The 18,409-nt window shown below is 36.0% G+C and overlaps 1 protein-coding gene across 1 annotated transcript; it reads left to right on the top strand.

Moving 5' to 3' along the window:
* The first annotated feature begins 4,346 nt into the window (after positions 1–4,346).
* LOC137390491 (uncharacterized) lies at positions 4,347–6,285 on the top strand. The gene is made up of 2 exons (XM_068076820.1): positions 4,347–4,826; positions 6,253–6,285. The coding sequence occupies exons 1-2, from the start codon at positions 4,347–4,349 to the stop codon at positions 6,283–6,285; spliced, it is 513 nt and encodes a 170-aa protein (XP_067932921.1).
* Positions 6,286–18,409: the final 12,124 nt, after the last annotated feature.

Below are 18,409 nucleotides of genomic sequence, written 5' to 3'. Positions count from 1 at the left end.
CATTACAAAAGCCACTACATCCACCAACTAAGTCAGTGCAGTATAAACCACAAATTCGTGCACTTGATGACATTGTAACAGCATGATGGACATGATGTAATAACATATATGACTCATCATGTAGTTTTCATTTGCAGCAATTGAGATTCAGCAACTCTGAGAAAAGGCAAAGACCTGCCACATGCCTTATAAACTTGTACCAATTGAGCCAATAACTCAGCAGGTTCAAACCCTAATTTTGACCACTGATTACAGCTGGTTGGTAACCCGTAATATTGTTCAACGTTTTTCCAACTGAACAACAAGTTTAGTACCTTTTTGGCTAGCAAACCTGTTTTTGCTCTTTTGATATGAGCAAAAAGATCATCTCCTTTATGATATTTTTGAGACAAAATAAATGCATAGAAAAATCTTTCAAAACAGGCTTAAAAAATTGTTGTACTACTTGTAATAAAGTATGTCACATTAGAGTTTGTAATATCAGAGTTGTATTTTGTGTTTTTTTATGGTGAGGCAGAAATTACTAATGAGCCATGAGTGCTTCATTTGTACATGAAACACAATGTCTGATAATGGTATTCATTATCAAAAATGTCTCTGAAATAGGTAAGGAAGTCCAAGAACCCATGTTATTACTCACTAACACACTTTACACTATTTTCTATGCGTATATGGCTTCAAATCTATCTTAATTTTAGTAGTTAAAACTCACTCAACGGGAAAAGTGTTTATAGCAAAATTTCATTTGAACCAAACTCTGAAAAAAGGCAAAGACCTGCGTTTGACAAACACTGTTATACTAAAGGTCTGCTAATGCATAGCCTAAACATGCAATTTTAATCCAAATTAAAGTATTTGATAACATCGCAGCGACTTGTGAAAAATCTAAAGTCAAATTGAGGGTTGTATTCCCTGAGGCACAGGGTACAACTATAAAACAAAAGCAATATGTAATCCTTTGAGTGCTACATCACTTTCCATGCATTCCTGCTTACAGAAGCCAAACGTTTTTAGCGGGAGTTAAATCCAATCTATTACTCGTTTATGCTTTTCAAGCGGAAGTTTGTTTAAAAGTCAGTTTGACTAACGAGAAAAAATTCCCAATTTGTACCAATGCAAAAAGCTCTAATCACTTGCAATAAGAAATAGCCCAAAACTGTCAAAATCAAATTTTAATACATTATAAATTGTTATTAGCAGTATTTATGCGCATTAATCATCATTAGAATGTTAATTAACCTTTTGTATAATAAGTTTTGTACAAACTTAAGAAGCAATATAACAAGAAGAAACTTTTCTTGCGGTTCCGCCCTGTCTGATATTGTAAGTTAAAATAAATAATTTTAGAAATTTGTAGAAGAATTACGGTAAGTGTTTTCAACTTTCTAAATCATCAAACTAAAAATTGTAAAAATTATAACTAAGTTTTGTGTCTGTGCTCACAAACAAAACCATTTGCGCTTGCTGCAAACCCAAACAGATGCATTGTTTATTATGACAATCGAGACTGTTAACTCACTCTGTAAAAAATTAGTAGACCTAAACTTACCAAATATTGTCAAACTAAAGAATGGAAGACATAAGTGAGTCTTACATGGTGCTGAATGCCTGTTTGAGATTTTGTTAAGATTTTATTTCATCATTATTTATTGAGCAATCTTTATTGTGGTAAGCAATAATCATATATTAAAACATGTTTTCCACAAAGCACCATAGAAAGTAATCTAAATAGCAGTAATTATTGAAATAAAACATTTGAAAAAAAATTAGTTGGAGGTCTAACTAATATAGTAATATTGGAGCTGAAGCCATAAAATATGTAAAAAGCAAGTTTAGGGATTGACATGAGTACTGTTTAAACCAAAAGTAACAAAGTATAAGCACTGTGAAAGTAGCTAAGGTAAAAATACAAGGTTGAGTTCTCTGGCACCAACTTAGTCTTTTCTAATACGTTGGTTAGACAGTTTGTGATTTCTTGTCCTCTTACCTTGCCGAGTTACCATGTCAATGGTGTCTCACTCGCGAGTCTGCTTCTGAGTGATTTAAAGGATGGCTGCCACTTTTTCGTTTCTACCAGTATCTTGCTCGGAGTAGCTTAGTCTTTTTTGGGTTTCTTTCTTACTGCCACCATTAACATCGAAACATTAACTTCATTCAGTGGACAAACACTCAAGGTAGCAAGAAATGTAGCACTCATGCTTGAACAAAGGCACTCTTTTACCATAAATGATTTTATAGTTGTTGAGCGAGGAGAGACAATCCTTACAGACCTCCTTAGTTGTATCACTATAAAATTAGTAGAGACTTTATGTGCAGTAGTCAATTATTCTTTCAGGCAAATTACCTAGCATACATACATGTACCTTGACACTCAAGGAGTGTAGCAAACCATTAGCACACAGGTTTAGAAGGGTTCAGTTTAGGTTGAGAGATTCATTAAAAAGCACGCTTGACTTATTAGAATCTGAGGGTACAATAAACAAGGTTAAAATGCCCACTGATTGTGTTTATTCTACTGTACATGTGTTGAAGCCAGATGGATCACTACGCATTTGTTGTGACCCTACCGAGCTAAACAGGTGTATCAGACAAAAACACTTTGCTTTGCCAACCGCTACTGACGTATTTTTCAAAATTATCGCGGTTATGGCTTTTTTTCTCATTAGATGCAACTCAAGGGTTTAGCCATTTTAACTCAACTATAAGAACAGTTTTTTAACCACATTTGCAACTCATTTGGGAAGATACAGATTTCTTACGCTACTATTTGGGATAAGTACAGCTTCGGAAGTTTTTCATAGAACTGTCAGTAAAATACTTTCTGATATTGATTGGGTAGAACCGTTTGTGAATGATTTATTATTTGATGCTGCTTCAAAGATGGAGCATTATGTTATACTTTTAAATGTGTTGACAAAATTTGGAGCATTCAGTCTCAATCTCAATCTAGCAAAATGTAGATTTGAAAAGCCAAAACTAAAATACTGAAGTACATAAAAGGACAAGGGGTTACTTGGCCTGACCTAGCAAAAAGTAAAACTATTATTGATACGCCCATTCCGAAGTGCCCAGTAGACTTGCGTAGGTTGCTAGGCATGGCTACACATTTGAGCAAGTTTTGGTTCAATTTGGCTGAGGTTGCAGCTCCTCTTAAAAATCTTACGCAAAATATGTTCAGCGGTTTTGGAGTACTGAACAAGAAAAGTTACTTGAACATTTGAAGTCATTACTTAGTAGCCGCCAGTTACTGAGAATGTTTGATCCGACTCAACCAATCACACCAAGTGGTAATAGCTCACAAAATAGTATAGGAGAAACTATTGTGACAAATGGTCATCCAGCTAAACAATTTGGGTTAACAAGGTTTTATCAATACGTTTATGGTCTGAAAATAATGGTGGAAACTAATCATTTACTATTGCTTGGTATCAAGAATAAAATGTTGAGTGACCTCACACCTAGGTTACAAAGAATGAGACTTTTAACTCAACTGTATGATTATGGTCTGATTCACAAACCTGACAGCATGATGTTTATTGCTGATGGTTTGAGTAGGGTTTACCTTACTGACCACTGCCCAAACAGAGCAACTTTAGTCAGCAGGGATTATGAGCAAATATAATAATTATGCTATAACCACTGGAATTTTTTCAAACCAAACACACGGTGAACGCTTTATCAAAGCCACCATAGACGATCCTACTTTAGACACAATCAAATCACATAGTAAACGGCTGGCTGAAAAACAGGTGCTCGTGTTTAGAACCCGTAAAAGCATTTTAGAACATGAGACAGGACTTGAGTGTACATAATGATAGTGTGCTAAAAGAGAGTTAGTTAATAGTACCATATCTCTCAGGCTAACCATTATCATTGCTATACACAAAAGCCACCTCAGAACTTTCAAGCGCACTGAATGAGCTAAAATTCATTTTACTGCCATACTATGTTGGCAATATTACAGATTTACATGTAGTTTATGTTTGAGAGAAATGAAAAGAGAAGTGTAATGTACCAATGTTTGTATTCTTCGATTATTCATGATCATCACACCTGTATGTCAGCTGATGCAACACATTATGTGAATCAACAGTTTTTACAAGCTAGTGCAGAAATGTTTCCTTGTTATGCTTTCAGTGTGGCAATCTATATTGTTTCTCTTATTGTGTGTCGTCTGATTCATTGCTGACTTGTTTGTGACAAAATCTTTCAGTGAAATAAATTAGTCTAGTCTAGCACAGCAAACAGTCAAGAAGCTCTCTGTGCACTTCTAATAATAATTAACGCATAAATGAATACATTAAATTGGCGACGAAGGAAAAAGTTTCTACGCTAGACTGGTAAAAATGGCAGCAACAGGTGCAACCACAGCGTCAGCGGTTCCAGTGTTTGGTGGGAAGGTTGAGACGTATTTTGAAAAATTGGACAGTTATTATGCGTTTCACGGAACCAAACCGGAAAAGAAAAAACATGTGCTCATCATGGGACTGTCAGAAGAGCAATATAAAACGCTAGCCTGCCTAACTGCACCAAGGAAGCCAAAAGAAGTGGATGCAGATGATTTAATTGAGCTGCTCCGAAGGCATTATGGAGCAACAACGAACAAGATGATGGAGTGGGCGAAATTCAGAGAGGTAAAAAGAAGTCCATCAGAGTCAGTTTCAGAGTTTGTGCTGAAACTACGATCTCAAACTCAAACGTGTGAGTTTCAGGCTACTTTGGAAGAAAATCTGCTAGAACAGTTCCGGATAGGTGTCAATAGTAAGACAGTTCGGGACAGGATTTCAGCAATGCCAGCTGACAGGCAAGCAGACCTTTCCGAAGTGGTAGCCATAGCTCGACAAGTGGAGATTGAGGAGAAATTAGACTCGATGAGTGTCACCACTCCACCCGCAGTCAATGTCTCAGCTGTAAGGAAGCAAAGGAGGCAGGGTAAGAAATCTTCTACTCCTAGTTCTACTGTTAAGAAGAAAGCATGTTTCCGGTGTATGAGTGAGAAACATCTTAGCTGCAGTACAGATTGTCCAGCCCTGCACCGTAACTGTAACACATGCCACAAAAAAGGACACTTTGCAGGATCTAAATTCTGTAATGGAAAACCCAAAAGGTCATTTACCGTGTCCGCAGTAAACAACCTCGAGTCAAGCGATAGCGATATGTATGCCATTCAGCATATTAGAAGTAAGATGCCTAGATGCTACATCAACATTATGGGTGAGAGAATTCCATTCATTCTTGATACTGGAGCCTGCAGCAATATTATTGGTGTTGACACATATAATAAGCTAAAGTCCAAGCATAGCATCTCACTGCAAGCTGTCAATGACGATGACAATCTTTTTGGCTATGGCAGCAAGAGAAAATTAGATTTGTGTGGGTCATTCAGTGCTAATGTTCAATGTGGTCATAAAACGGCACGTGCTATTTTCTATGTTTACAATGGTGCGGCTAAATGCTTGTTATCACATGAAACAGCTGTTAGTCTGTCTTTAGTGTCATATAGTGATAATGTTTTGTGTAACATTTTGCCTGGCAATTCTGATGACATAATTAAAAGTTTTCCGACAGTTTTCCAAGGTTTGGGTAAGCTGGTAGGATATCAGGTCAAATTACACATAGACCCTACAGTAGAGCCAGTCGCTCAACCTCTTAGGAGAACTCCTTTTGGAGTCAGGGAGGGGTTACGTAGGAAATTAGATACTATGGTGGGTGAGGATGTCATAAAGCAGGTTGTGGGTGTCCCGTTCCAGTGGAGCAGTCCCCTGGTGTGTGTACCTAAAGACAATGGTGACATTAGGGTAACGGTTGACATGCAAAGGGCAAATAAGGCAATTACGCGTGAACGCCACCCCATTCCCACAATCAAGGAAATGCTTGCTAATTTAGAGGGAGGGAAGGTTTTCTCTCGTTTAGATATGAATCAGGGATTTAATCAGGTAGAATTGGAGAAAGAATCAAAGGATATTACCACCTTCTCCACTCCATTTGGCCTGTATCGTTACAATCGTTTGACAATGGGAGTCAATGCTAGCCCGGAATGTTTTCAGTGTATCATCCAGCAGGTTTTGTCAGGTCTAGAGGGTGTACAAAACATGGCTGATGGTATTTTCTTACAAGCTAGTTCGGTAGAGGAACATGATATAAGGTTGAAGGCTTTGCTTGAACGACTCAGAGACGTTGGTATAACCTTGAACGCAAAGAAATGCCAATTCCGTTGTAGCAAGGTCAAGTTTCTAGGTTTTGTTGTCTCAGATAAAGGTATATCGGCAGATCCTGAGAAAGTAGAAGCGGTAGTTAATTTCAAAGCCCCACAGAATGCAACTGAGTGTAGAAGTTTCATGGGTCTGGTGAACTTTGTTGGCCGCTTTCTCCCTGATCTTGCAACTGTGTCAGAGCCTATACGGAAATTGATGCATAAGAATGTTGTGTTTCGATGGACAAGTGAGCAAAGGAAAGCGTTTGATAAGATCAAACACTTGATGAGCAATGCAGAGACACTGGCGCATTATGATGCTAATGCTAAGACGAAATTAATTGCTGATGCATCTCCATTTGCTTTAGGGGCAGTGCTTGTACAGACACAGCATGAGGTTAACCAGGTGATTGCTTACGGTCATAGATCACTTTCTGATATCGAGAAGCGTTACAGCCAAACTGAGCGTGAGGCACTCTCATTGGTGTGGGCGTGTGAACATTTCAGGCTATATTTGTTGGGCACAGAGTTTGAGCTGATAACTGATCACAAGGCTTTGCAGTTTATTCTCAACAATCCTTGTTCTAAGCCAATGCCTAGGATAGAGCGATGGGCATTGAGGTTGCAGTCATTTAGGTTCAACATGGTGTATCAGAGTGGCAACTCAAACATAGCAGATCCATTGTCTAGGATGGTGAATTGGGTTGGTGATTCTCCATTTATTAGCAATGTTACAAGTGAGAGTTATATGGAATACACAGCTCGTGACTCTGTTCCGAAAGCTATGACATGGGAAGAAATAGTTGACCAGTCTAATCAGTGTGAGGAAATCAAGCTCTTGAAACAGGCCATTTATAGCAATGATTTTGGGAGTTGTCCTTCCTCGTTCAAAAGTGTGTCTATTGAGCTTAGTGAGGTTCAGGGTGTTGTGCTGAGAGGTAAGAGGATTGTTATACCCAGAAGTTTGAGAGATAAGGCTGTGGAACTCGCTCATGAAGGTCATCAGGGTATTGTAAAAACCAAGCAGAGGCTACGCATCAAAGTGTGGTGGCCAGGTATTGACAGAATGGCAGAGAGCTATTGTAGGAAATGCATTGAGTGTATGACGGTATCTCAGCCAGATCCACCTCAGCAGGTGACAATGACAAAGTTTCCGGATAAACCATGGTCATACTTGAGTGCTGACATTTTAGGTCCTTTACCAGATGGTAGGTCAATTATGGTGCTTGTCGACTATTACTCTCGATATTTTGAATGTGCATTTCTAGGCTCTACCAAGTCTGCAAAGATCATTGAGTTTCTAGACACCGTGTTTGCTAGGTTTGGGTACTGTGAGACTCTGAGAACAGATAATGGCCCTCAGTTTATATCAGAAGAGTTCCAGTATTATTTACAGGCTTGTAATATAAAGTGGATATCAACTACTCCATTGTGGCCTCAGGAAAATGGAGAGGTAGAAAGGGTAAATCGTATGATTCTCAAATCCTTAAAAATTGCACATGGTAAAAAGAAAAATTTACGCAAGGCATTAAGGGATTTTTTCATGGCATACAGATCAACACCGCACAGCAGCACAGGTGTGGCACCATTTTGCCTGCTGTTTGGTGGTCGTGAAATGAGAACTAAACTTCCTGGTTTGTGCGGTGAAACTGATCCAACTGTGTTTCAGAAAGCAGCTGATTTTGATGCAAGAGCTAAGCATGTAAACAAAGAAAATGTAGATAAGCGCTTATCCAGTAAGGATATTGAGATCGGAGATCAGGTTTTAATGAAAGAAGAGAAAGGGGGAAAGCTAGATGGTAATTTTCAATTAAACCCCAAAACAGTTGTGGCTAAAGAAGGGTCTGAAATAATTGTTAGGGATGAGAGTGGGAAACAAACATGAAAAAACTCTACTTTTGTCAAAGTTTTGCCTGACACAGTCCAACTGGGTCCTGGTAACCAAAGTACCTTACAGGGGACCAACAGGGCTGACTGTTCTATTCCACTGGCTCCTAACCATGACTCTACCCGACCACGTCACCCACCAGAGAGATATGGGGATATTAGGGTACATTAAACAGATTACAGTAGGACCTTGTGGAATTTGAAGCTGAAATCTTATTAGCCCTAGGATACTTTATAGCTAGACTCATTTTATTCTGATTATATATATTTTACTCTCTGTGTCGCAAATTAGCTTTGTTTAATTGATGTTTTTTAAATAATTGCTTACATAAATGTAGCTGTCTGATTTATGTCACAACAGGACTTAATGCCTGTAAAATTGGTAAGGGATGTAATGTACCAATGTTTGTATTCTTTGATTATTCATGATCATCACACCTGTATGTCAGCTGAGGCAACACATTGTGTGAATCAACAGTTTTTACAAGCTAGTGCAGAAATGTTTCCTTGTTATGCTTTCAATGTGACAATCTATATTGTTTCTCTTATTGTGTGTCGTCTGATTCATTGCTGACTTGTTTGTGGCAAAATCTTTCAGTGAAATAAATTAGTCTAGTTTAGCACAGCAAACAGTCAAGAAGCTCCCTGTGCACTTTTAATGATAATTAACGTATAAATGAATACATTAAGAGAAGGTCAAAGCAAACAAAAAGACCGCACTTGAACCATTTGACATTTCTGACTACCCTATGCAAACAGTCAGCATCGACATTCTCCAGCTAGCAGGCTTTGAATACTTGGTCATTGTAGATAGATATTCAAGATGGCTCACCTGCCATAAACCTAACAGTTCTACATTTAAGGAGATAATTTAATTGCTAAATAAACAATTCTTGGATTTGGCAAGCCTGAAACTTCGGTATCAGACAATGCATCATATTTCACCTCACTTTAATTCAAATCTTTTATTGAAGCTTATGAGGTTAGTCATACACTGTAAGCCCATATTTTTCTAGATCAAATGGAATGGCTCAGCGTATGATACAGACAGTGAAGAAAAGTCTACATTTAACTAAGGCACATCAGTCTCATCAAACACTTTATGATGTCATAAGCGTACTTAGATCTACACATTCAGGTGAAGGCCTCCCAGCTCATTCAGTCTTACTAAAAGGTAGAAACCTCAAATCAACACTACACATCATGCCTAAACAACTAAAACCGTAGTATATCAACACAGAGAAAGTAGCTGACATATTTAAAAATGACAAGCGCTGTCTGAATTCTGTAAGAGCACAGAAAACATGTCTCATAATTTTGTAGAGGGCACAAGTGTATGAGTAAAAAAGGGACACAGGAATTGGGTGAGAAAAAAGTTATAAAGCATGCTGACAACCCATAGAGTTTTATAGTGTGATTAGATGATGGCCGGGGTTTCAGGAGAAACCAGTCATTTTTTAAAACAGATAATTGCTTCCACAGCTGAAGAGTCTAGTTGCACACAACCAAGTTATCCTTGCATGCATACAACATTTTCATTTAGAACACATAGCGCATAACTTTTGGCTGAGACAGTGCCGATTTATGTAATTTGGGAGAAGTTTGTGCTACAAGTGACTTCCGTACCGCCACCAAGAGTGGGAGTTTGAACTCTACCTGACTGATACGGGGAAACATCTATGACTAAAAATTGACCATGAACATTGAACTTTTGGAAAGATTTCAGCGCTGCAGTCAATTTATATTTATAGCAGTTTAGATAGTGTATATTATGCACGCCTTTTCTTGTAATTTTAATTATTCTTAGGACCAATACCTTTTTGATTTTATGAGTGTTTTTTGTCTTGTTTTAAATCTTTTGAGAAAAAAAACTCTAAGTTATAAAGTCATAACATGTTGTAATCTGTGTTAACTATATTTTACATGTTTGTGTGACCAATACTGCTAAAGCCATTATCCTGTCATTGTCCTGTATAATTACTGAGTCTACTATCCTGTCATTATCCTGTATAGCTAAAGTATCTTATCCTGTCATTACCTTGTATAGCTGTTACTATCTTCAGTTCAGTTGTAGTTTAGTCAGTCAAACATAAACACGTACACATCCTAAACTCTCACATAACTCATGTATTACAATGACTAATACATACTGTAAGCAACTTAACATTGTTGTAGAGTTTCAATTTTAACTGTGGTAGTCATTGAATATGGCTATTTTTATTCTATAAGCCCAATTGCCCTTCTTTTCCGTACTAAACTAACTGACTGGTTTTCCAACACTTGCTTTTTAGTCCAAATGTAATGTACAAGGTGGAAGTGATCAAAGAAGAAAATAGAGTTGCGTGAGCTTAATTCATCGATGCTTTCACACTGAAGCTTTGTCGTGCAGAAGCATTAAGTGTTTGTCAATTACCCACTTTAACATTATAATATCTCATTGCCTATTGATGCACTTTTAGAGTTTGTCTGTTGTTGATAATGTTATTGTTTTCGTTATTGAATATATTCATTTAATTCTACATCTGACTTTTGATGTAGAATTAGACATAGTAGACTTTCACATAGAAGCTTTGTTGTGTAAAAGCATTAAATGTTTGTCAATTACTCACTTTTACATTATGTTTTATTGCCTATTGATGTACTTTTAGATTATTTGCCCTTGATGTTTTTATTGTTTTCATTATCGATTATATTCATTTAATTTTATATCTGACTTAAGTTGTGGAATTAGGCATAGTGTTAGTTTGTAAGAGAGATCATTTGAGTACCTTGGATTAAGTTTCATGGGAGTTTTTCCTGGCTAATAAAGCATTTCAGACATCAGCTAAAGCAAGCAAAAAGTGTATCAACTGTAGAAGAACCGAACACATCAGCTAGATTGAATATTGACACTTAAATTATATTTTTGCCAAAAAGTTGTTAAATTAGGTGATATAATGGTGGTACATGAGACATGGAAAACAATTTTTGTAGCGTTGAATTGCAGGTACATGGCTTCTAGAATATTCTGTCCGACTGTACTCTAGTAAAGAATCAACACTATACGTACCCAAAAGCGCTGTCTGAATTCTGTAAGAGCACAAAAAACATGTCTCATAATCAACTGTGTGGTGTCCTGACTTTTTTATTCTTGTATATTGGGCCTTTGGTGAATGAATATAACAATGCATTATCTAGTTCTATATATTGTTCATTAGTAACTACACGAGTAAATATCTTGTATTAAATAAGAAACATTAATATTGGGAAGTAATGTTTGGGGTTTCAGATTATTTTGTTGTTATCTTTAATCTGCATAATAAGTGTTATGACTAGTAAGTAAGGTTAAGGAAGTTTCAAATCAATAAAGGTTCACTGTTACTATTAGTTAACTCATAAACTCAGTGTACATGAAACATGCTATTTAGAACAAACAACACAAGCTAGTTCTGCTCCTTCTATGTAAGGTGGGCAGTATCCAAGCCGGTTACAGCTTCATTGAACAAAATAGAACAGCGCTCCATCTGTATTGGCATGTGATCCAGTTAAGGCTTCTGGTTCTTTGTCCATACAGACATAGTTATACGCTCTTTTTTGAGTGTGGTGTCCTGACATCAGATATCCTTCGTACTCCTAAATAAAAATGAGCTTAGTTTTTATATTTGATAATCAGTCAAATATCTTCATTTACCAAATTAATTGCGTATTCTTATTTATATTAATGCAAATCTTGGTCTATTTTCTTTCTCATCTGCATCTTATCTTTCAAGTGGGAGTTATCTGTTTATATTTGCAACAAAATTGAGAAAACAACTTCCTTTTTTATTGTTCTACCACAATAATAATAATAGCATTTAAGCTAAAAGACATATTGTGTCAAATTGAGCATCTGAGAAAACTTGCTGCAAAAATACTGTATAGGGCTTTTCTATCTTGTGCATAAATCTAGCAAATTATATACTTACTTGCTAATGTACATGTTACAGCTTATATGCAATATGTATTAGGACACACGAACCAACCAAAATTATAAAACAAAATTTTTGTTTTGAAACTGTTTTTTTCTAATCTCAGCCTATATGCGAGAAGCTTATATGGGAGAATATACAGTACTTCACCTTATTCCAAGATGTTGGACACGTTCTTTTAGCGGGTATCATAATTGTTGTAGATCTACTAGGAAGGTAGCATCTGGAACAGGGTACATTCTGGTTATGCATACGGCTAGGGAATATATTAGAGCTAGTCTGGTACTCTGCTCCATAGATGTAATTACCCTGGTCACCTGCTAGATATGAGTTATACTCTGGCTTTGAAGGGAGACATGTATACTCAGATGACCCTCCTTCATGGCCAAAGTATTGCCCTGCTGCTAGCCCTGTAGGATACGTCAATATGTCATGAAATCTAATTAAATGCCATATTATTCAGCACTTGAAATAACTGATTACACAAACAATATATTTTAATGATTCTGCAAAGTTATGATAAAATAAATGAATGGCAAGTCAATTCTCTGCTGGATAAAGCTAGCTGCAATGAACTAGAAGGAAGTAGATATTTTCTGTAACCAACCTGTGTAGAGGAGCTCTGAAGAGTTATCACATGATTTCCTGCCCCATCTAATGTATGAACTTCCTCCTCCAGAAGCTGATTGTATACCAGCTACAAAATGATCAGGTTCCATGTTTCAAACTTACCAACTTTTCTCAAAGTAAGGTCCAGTTTTCAATTATCAGTATCAAAGATCTAAGGTCCAAACTTTTCCAGTTTGTACCCAAATGTTTTGTAACGTTTTGTAAAACAATAAAAAGTAGAAAATTTATTGATCTCTTTCATAGATCACCTACTACATCTACCATGAGGAAACTTTCTGCTGCTGTCGGAATATTGATCTTACTAATTTCAAATTCTTCCTGATACCAAATATTCAACCTTTCAGGTAATTTCTTACAGTTTACTGCAAAAGAGAAACCCAACTAACCGGCTGAAGAGGATTTGCTCCTCTCATCATCTGGTTGCAGTTGCTCTTCAATTTCTTCCAACTTTCTGTTGCTACTTTGAAAAAGACTCAGCAACCTATGACCAATTGTTTGGTTAAACTCTTGTAGGAGTTCTTCTAAAAATAATATTGATGTTTCTTATTTCGGAAATGATATATAAAGCTATGTAGTGCAATAATCATTTTCACTCTGTAAATACTTTAATACAAACTAATATGAGCTGTTTTCTTCTTCATTGGCATCAGGTTTTTTACAATTGTGCTCAACTTGCTAAATATTGGAAACATACCAGTATCAGAATGCCTGTCAGATGGTCGCGCCACAACAGACTTGGTCTGGTTTACCAAGTTCTCAACCCTCATTCTTAGGTCAGTCAGACCTGAATCTTCACAATCTCTACCATCTCTACCATCCCTACCATCTCTTCCAAGAGGTCCTTTTAAGTATGGCAGTTGTCCTGTTAGTAAAATAGGCAACAAAGCATTTTGTTTCTTTTTGATGCTGAAGTTCGTTAGGAAACTAAAATAATCTCATTATGCTTCGAGTCAATTCAAATAAAAACTGGAGTACAGGATGTCAAAACTTTACGGAGAGTCTAGTGAGCCTTTAAGCAATACAGAACCCACTAATATCGGGTAAGAAAAGGATAAATTTAATGTTTCCAAAGACGTTTACTACTCACTGCTTTCAAGTTTATTTGTATTGAGGAGTTGCGCTCTTCTGACCAACACTGACTGATATTTCCAGTAAAATTGATATTTTTATTTAAGTTTTATAGTTGAACTTAAGTTAAACTAAAATTGAAATTTTTTTAGCTATCTAATATTTTGATTGGATGAATAGCGTGACAAATTTGTTAAACTGAAACTACTTTGCAAAACTCAAAGTAGTTTCAGTTTATTATATATCGAGGTTTTTTAAAAAAGATTTTAATGCCATCTCTATGATTCTCATCAATCAATTTAGAGTTATCTTTTTATGTTAATAGCGCATTCACAAAACCATTTTCTTTTCATCATAGTATCATAACAATAACAGAATTTAAATTGAAAAAGACATATATCCAATCTAGAGCTATGTGACTGAACAAATCCACTGTTAAAGTACCGTAGGGTGTTTCCCTACATCATTTATGAAGCTAGAAATCTAATTAATTTATTGGTAACTTTATTGCTTTGACATAAAAACCGAATATAAAATATTTATTAAAACACTGTGATGATGATTGTGGAATTTTGCTAACTTACCTGGTGATAATTGACTTAGCACATCATCACTGATATCCTCGTCTTCTGCTGTTCTTTTCTGTATGGCATGTTCTGGATCGGTAGGAGACATCATTGACCCCTAGATATAAAGTTTTCAAATATCATAATCCTATAAACCTCTGCATCTGAAGCAACTTCTCAACTAATATGTGAACAGCTCAAATTCATTTTATCTTTTAATTAAATCTTAAGAATTTGATGCGACATCAAATCCTGTTTTTCTCTATAAACCAATATTTATGCTAAAGAAAAATTTATGGTACGTCCAAGTGCATGTTTATGTCCACTGTACATATTATACACAATGTACTTTGAACATATAATATTATCATACTGTATGTTATAGAAAGTTGCGAGTTTTGGTCATTTATATGTACCTGCACTTTGAGACATTCAAACATGTGTGACAAAAACTACTTTTAAAATGAAAACAAACTCTCATGTGATCATTCACAATGTCACAACAAAGTACAAGTAATTAAACTCTACTGTACACTCTTACTTGTACCAGTTCAGAATATACTCTTGTAGTATTGACTATTACTTAGGTCAGTCTTAGTTAATCTAATATACATATTTGATTACTTCTCACCTGTATTCCATTTTTTTCTAGCTGATATAGTCTAGCGGTTAAATGATCAACATCCTTCTTTAACCACTGGTAACTTATTTGAGAGTAGATAGAGAGAATCAGAGCAGAGATTGTTATAATAGCAGTCAATACCTGGATGACGTCATTACGCTTTCCTTGCTTGACCACATAGCCTTTTTCCATTATGTAATCTAAAATTAGCATACAACAGTTATAGATCAAATACTTCAAATGATAACTTTTACTCAGCTCACTGCATTTACTGCTAACCATATTATATGTAAAATTTTAATCATAATATAATAACATAATAATAATGAGGGATACCAAACAAGCAAATTCTTATATGAGAATTTATTACAAAATGTTTCCTCTAATGTTTTTAAATAAAACTATTTCTATTATATATAAATTGTATAAATGTCTAATCATTTAACATAATAAGTTTAATTTTTCAAAGTAACCAGAGCACCTAGATATGTTAATGCTAATGATGATTTACATTGCCATGATACAACTGTATTCTAAGCAAGCCAGTTTTGTTATGTTGTTTTGGTGTTAACTAACTTATAAGATGTCATTCCAATTGTGTCAGCACAAAATATGTTTTGTAAATTTGCGCTAAAACCATATTCATACTAAAAATATATTTTTTGCAAGTATAAAATATTAATGTTTTCGAAAAATATTTGCGTACATATTTTTGAATTAAAAAATCTACTTTAATAAGTAGAATCAAGGACTAGTTGTATATGTAATATACTTGCCTTATACAGCAGCACCTTCTGATGACTGATATTCATGACTAGCCGCTTTTATACTTCTGCAGAGCATCTACTTCCGTTTATCAGAAGTTGGGTCAAAGAATATGTTTTTACATCCTCATCTGGTTAAATACTACACTATACATGTTGTACCGATCCACCCAGTGTGCTAGCAAACGCATTCAGTCCATTCTAACAGCTGTCTACCCTAGATCATCTGCAGAGGTCATTAAGATAAAAAGTTAAACTTTAGTCTGTGAATACTTCATTTCATCAAAACAGAAGTAATGAGAATCACACGGTGTCAGTGCTTCCAACCTCCACCTATACTATCATCTATTAAACTACTGTCGAAGATTCTTTCTTCAAGTATACTCTGATGTGTATTGTGTGTTAGCTAATTTTTTGTGTAATATTGACAACAAAAATACTAAATAAAATATATCTTAGTATAGACCCAAATTTTGCTTGCTGAAGATCAATGGTTTAACTGAGTTCAACATATGTCATTGATTTATACTTGATTATAGCTGTGAAGTACTTCAGAGTGATGAATCTTAGGTAACACTCAATACTTCATTAATTGCATGGTCAAAGACGTTGCCATATTTTTCACTCAAGTCTGTTTGCAGCATTATTTTGAGAATATCGTGGACAGAAAAGTGTTTTATGTCTAAAGGCGGTAAATTTGTTTACTTTTACACAAATGTCCATTTTAAAAATGTTTAGTTTTGCAAGTTTATAGATCAGGGAGGTAGGGGTATAACGACGTATTGAGGTGAAATGGGATAGGACAATATTTTGTAGGTAGGAGCGAAATAGAAACTCCTAATTTAAACAGAGGGAATACGAGTGACCTATGCTAACTGAATGTCAAGGTCATATTTAATCTTTTTCTCGATTAGAAAATTTGGGATAAATTTTTCTTATTTTTCAGGTTTTTTTTAGCAAAAGCCAAAGGTTATTTGACTAGCTACTAAATCTCACTTTATCTGTTTTATAACTTGTACAATTTTTACAACCTTTTCAGTGTTTAAGCTGAAAATGGAATAAAATTTAAAAATGATTTATTCACTTTCTTTTTACACATAAAATTTATAGACTAAGAGCATTGGGTAAAAAAAGATACCTTGTATCCCATTTTAGCCTAATTGATCCAATTTCACCTCAGGCCGTTAAACTTAATTTTTTTCCCCTTTTTAGGCATCAATATGCCACGAGATTATGTAAGAAAGACCAACAGATAATCATGAAATAAGGATTCTATGTTTAAAGCAATAGCTGATGTAAAGGAAGGAAAATGTGAATGCCTAAAAGAAGTACGGTGTTCCGAAGAGTACATTAGAGCGCCGGTGTAAGGATGACAACAAACTATTCCAAGGAACCAGTTAAATGATGGGGTAGTAGACAAACTAAATTTACAATTGATAAAGAGGCTGAGCTTGCAGCCTATGTAAAGTCTTTGGATGGTCTATGGAAGTTGTATGGTCTAACTACAACTGGGCTGCGTAGTTTGGCAAACCAGTACCCTGAGAGCAACAACATTCAACATCCACTCAACCATGAGTCAAAACATGCTGATTTGGATTGGATGAGAAGTTTCACACGTAAGCATATTTTGTCACTGAGAAGCTCCAAGGCTACCTCCACAGCATTAGTCGGAGGTTTCAACAGGCAATATGAAGCCTCATTTTTTGACCTCCTGGAGAGGATTCAGGATGTTAAAAATTTCCAGCAAGTAGGATATTTAACGTGGATAAGACAGGTGTTACTACAGCGCAAGCCAAAATCTCTAAAGTGGTTTGTCTTTGCGGGAGAAAAACAGGTAACCTTCCTGACATCAGCAGATTGAGGTACCTTGATTACTGCAGTTATGGGAATGATGCTGCTGGTTGGTCTCGCCCATGCTAATTTTTCCTCGACTTTGCAAGAAGCCCTATTGTAAGTTAGGGGCCCACCAGATTCCCTCTGTGTCACATACCCTTCTGGATGGATGCAAACCCACTTGTTCAAAGTGGTTTTGAAGAATTACCCTAAACAACCCAGCTCTGTTGATACTTGATGGCCAAAAAACCCACAAAGAAAGTCTCCCTGTAATACAAAAGACAAAGGAGTTTCCATATCATGCTTGCCACTATACTATCGCCACCGCATGCAGCCCCTGGATGTGTCTGTGAGGAATCCACTCAGCACCTGCTATGCCAAGGAAGTTGAGGCATAACTATAAAAAAATTCCGGCCTTGTAGTTTCGTTAGAGTAACTAGCAACTTTATTTGGTAAGGCCTATGTCAAAGCTTCAGTACCAGCAAATGGTATAGGTGAATTTAGAAAGAGTGGGATTTTCCCAACAGATTGTGGGGTATCTATCAAATATAGCATTTTTGAGGCAGCAGCGCCTACTGACAATACAAAAGCATATGAGAATCTTCAAGCCAGTAATTCTAATTCTTTACTTGCCCTAAGCGATCCATGAACATTAATTACTGATCGCACATCTTCTCATTAACATTCAGAAGAAATATCACCCTCTCCTAAGAAATCAACTGAAACACTCAAGAAACATAAAGCTAGCATAAGGAGAACTGCTATACTTACTAATAGAGTTTATTCGGTTCATTTGGCAGAAAAACCCTCAACAAGTGACCAAATAACATCTTGAAAGAAACGATTTAAACAGGTTAACAGAAGGAAGACTTCTACACCAGAAAGTAGTGACAGCGATG

The sequence above is a fragment of the Watersipora subatra genome, chromosome 3 (genome assembly GCF_963576615.1).
Source record: "Watersipora subatra chromosome 3, tzWatSuba1.1, whole genome shotgun sequence".
Lineage (NCBI taxonomy): Eukaryota > Metazoa > Bryozoa > Gymnolaemata > Cheilostomatida > Watersiporidae > Watersipora > Watersipora subatra.
Note: the sequence above shows the minus strand (reverse complement) of the source record. Positions and strands in the feature narration are given on the sequence as shown.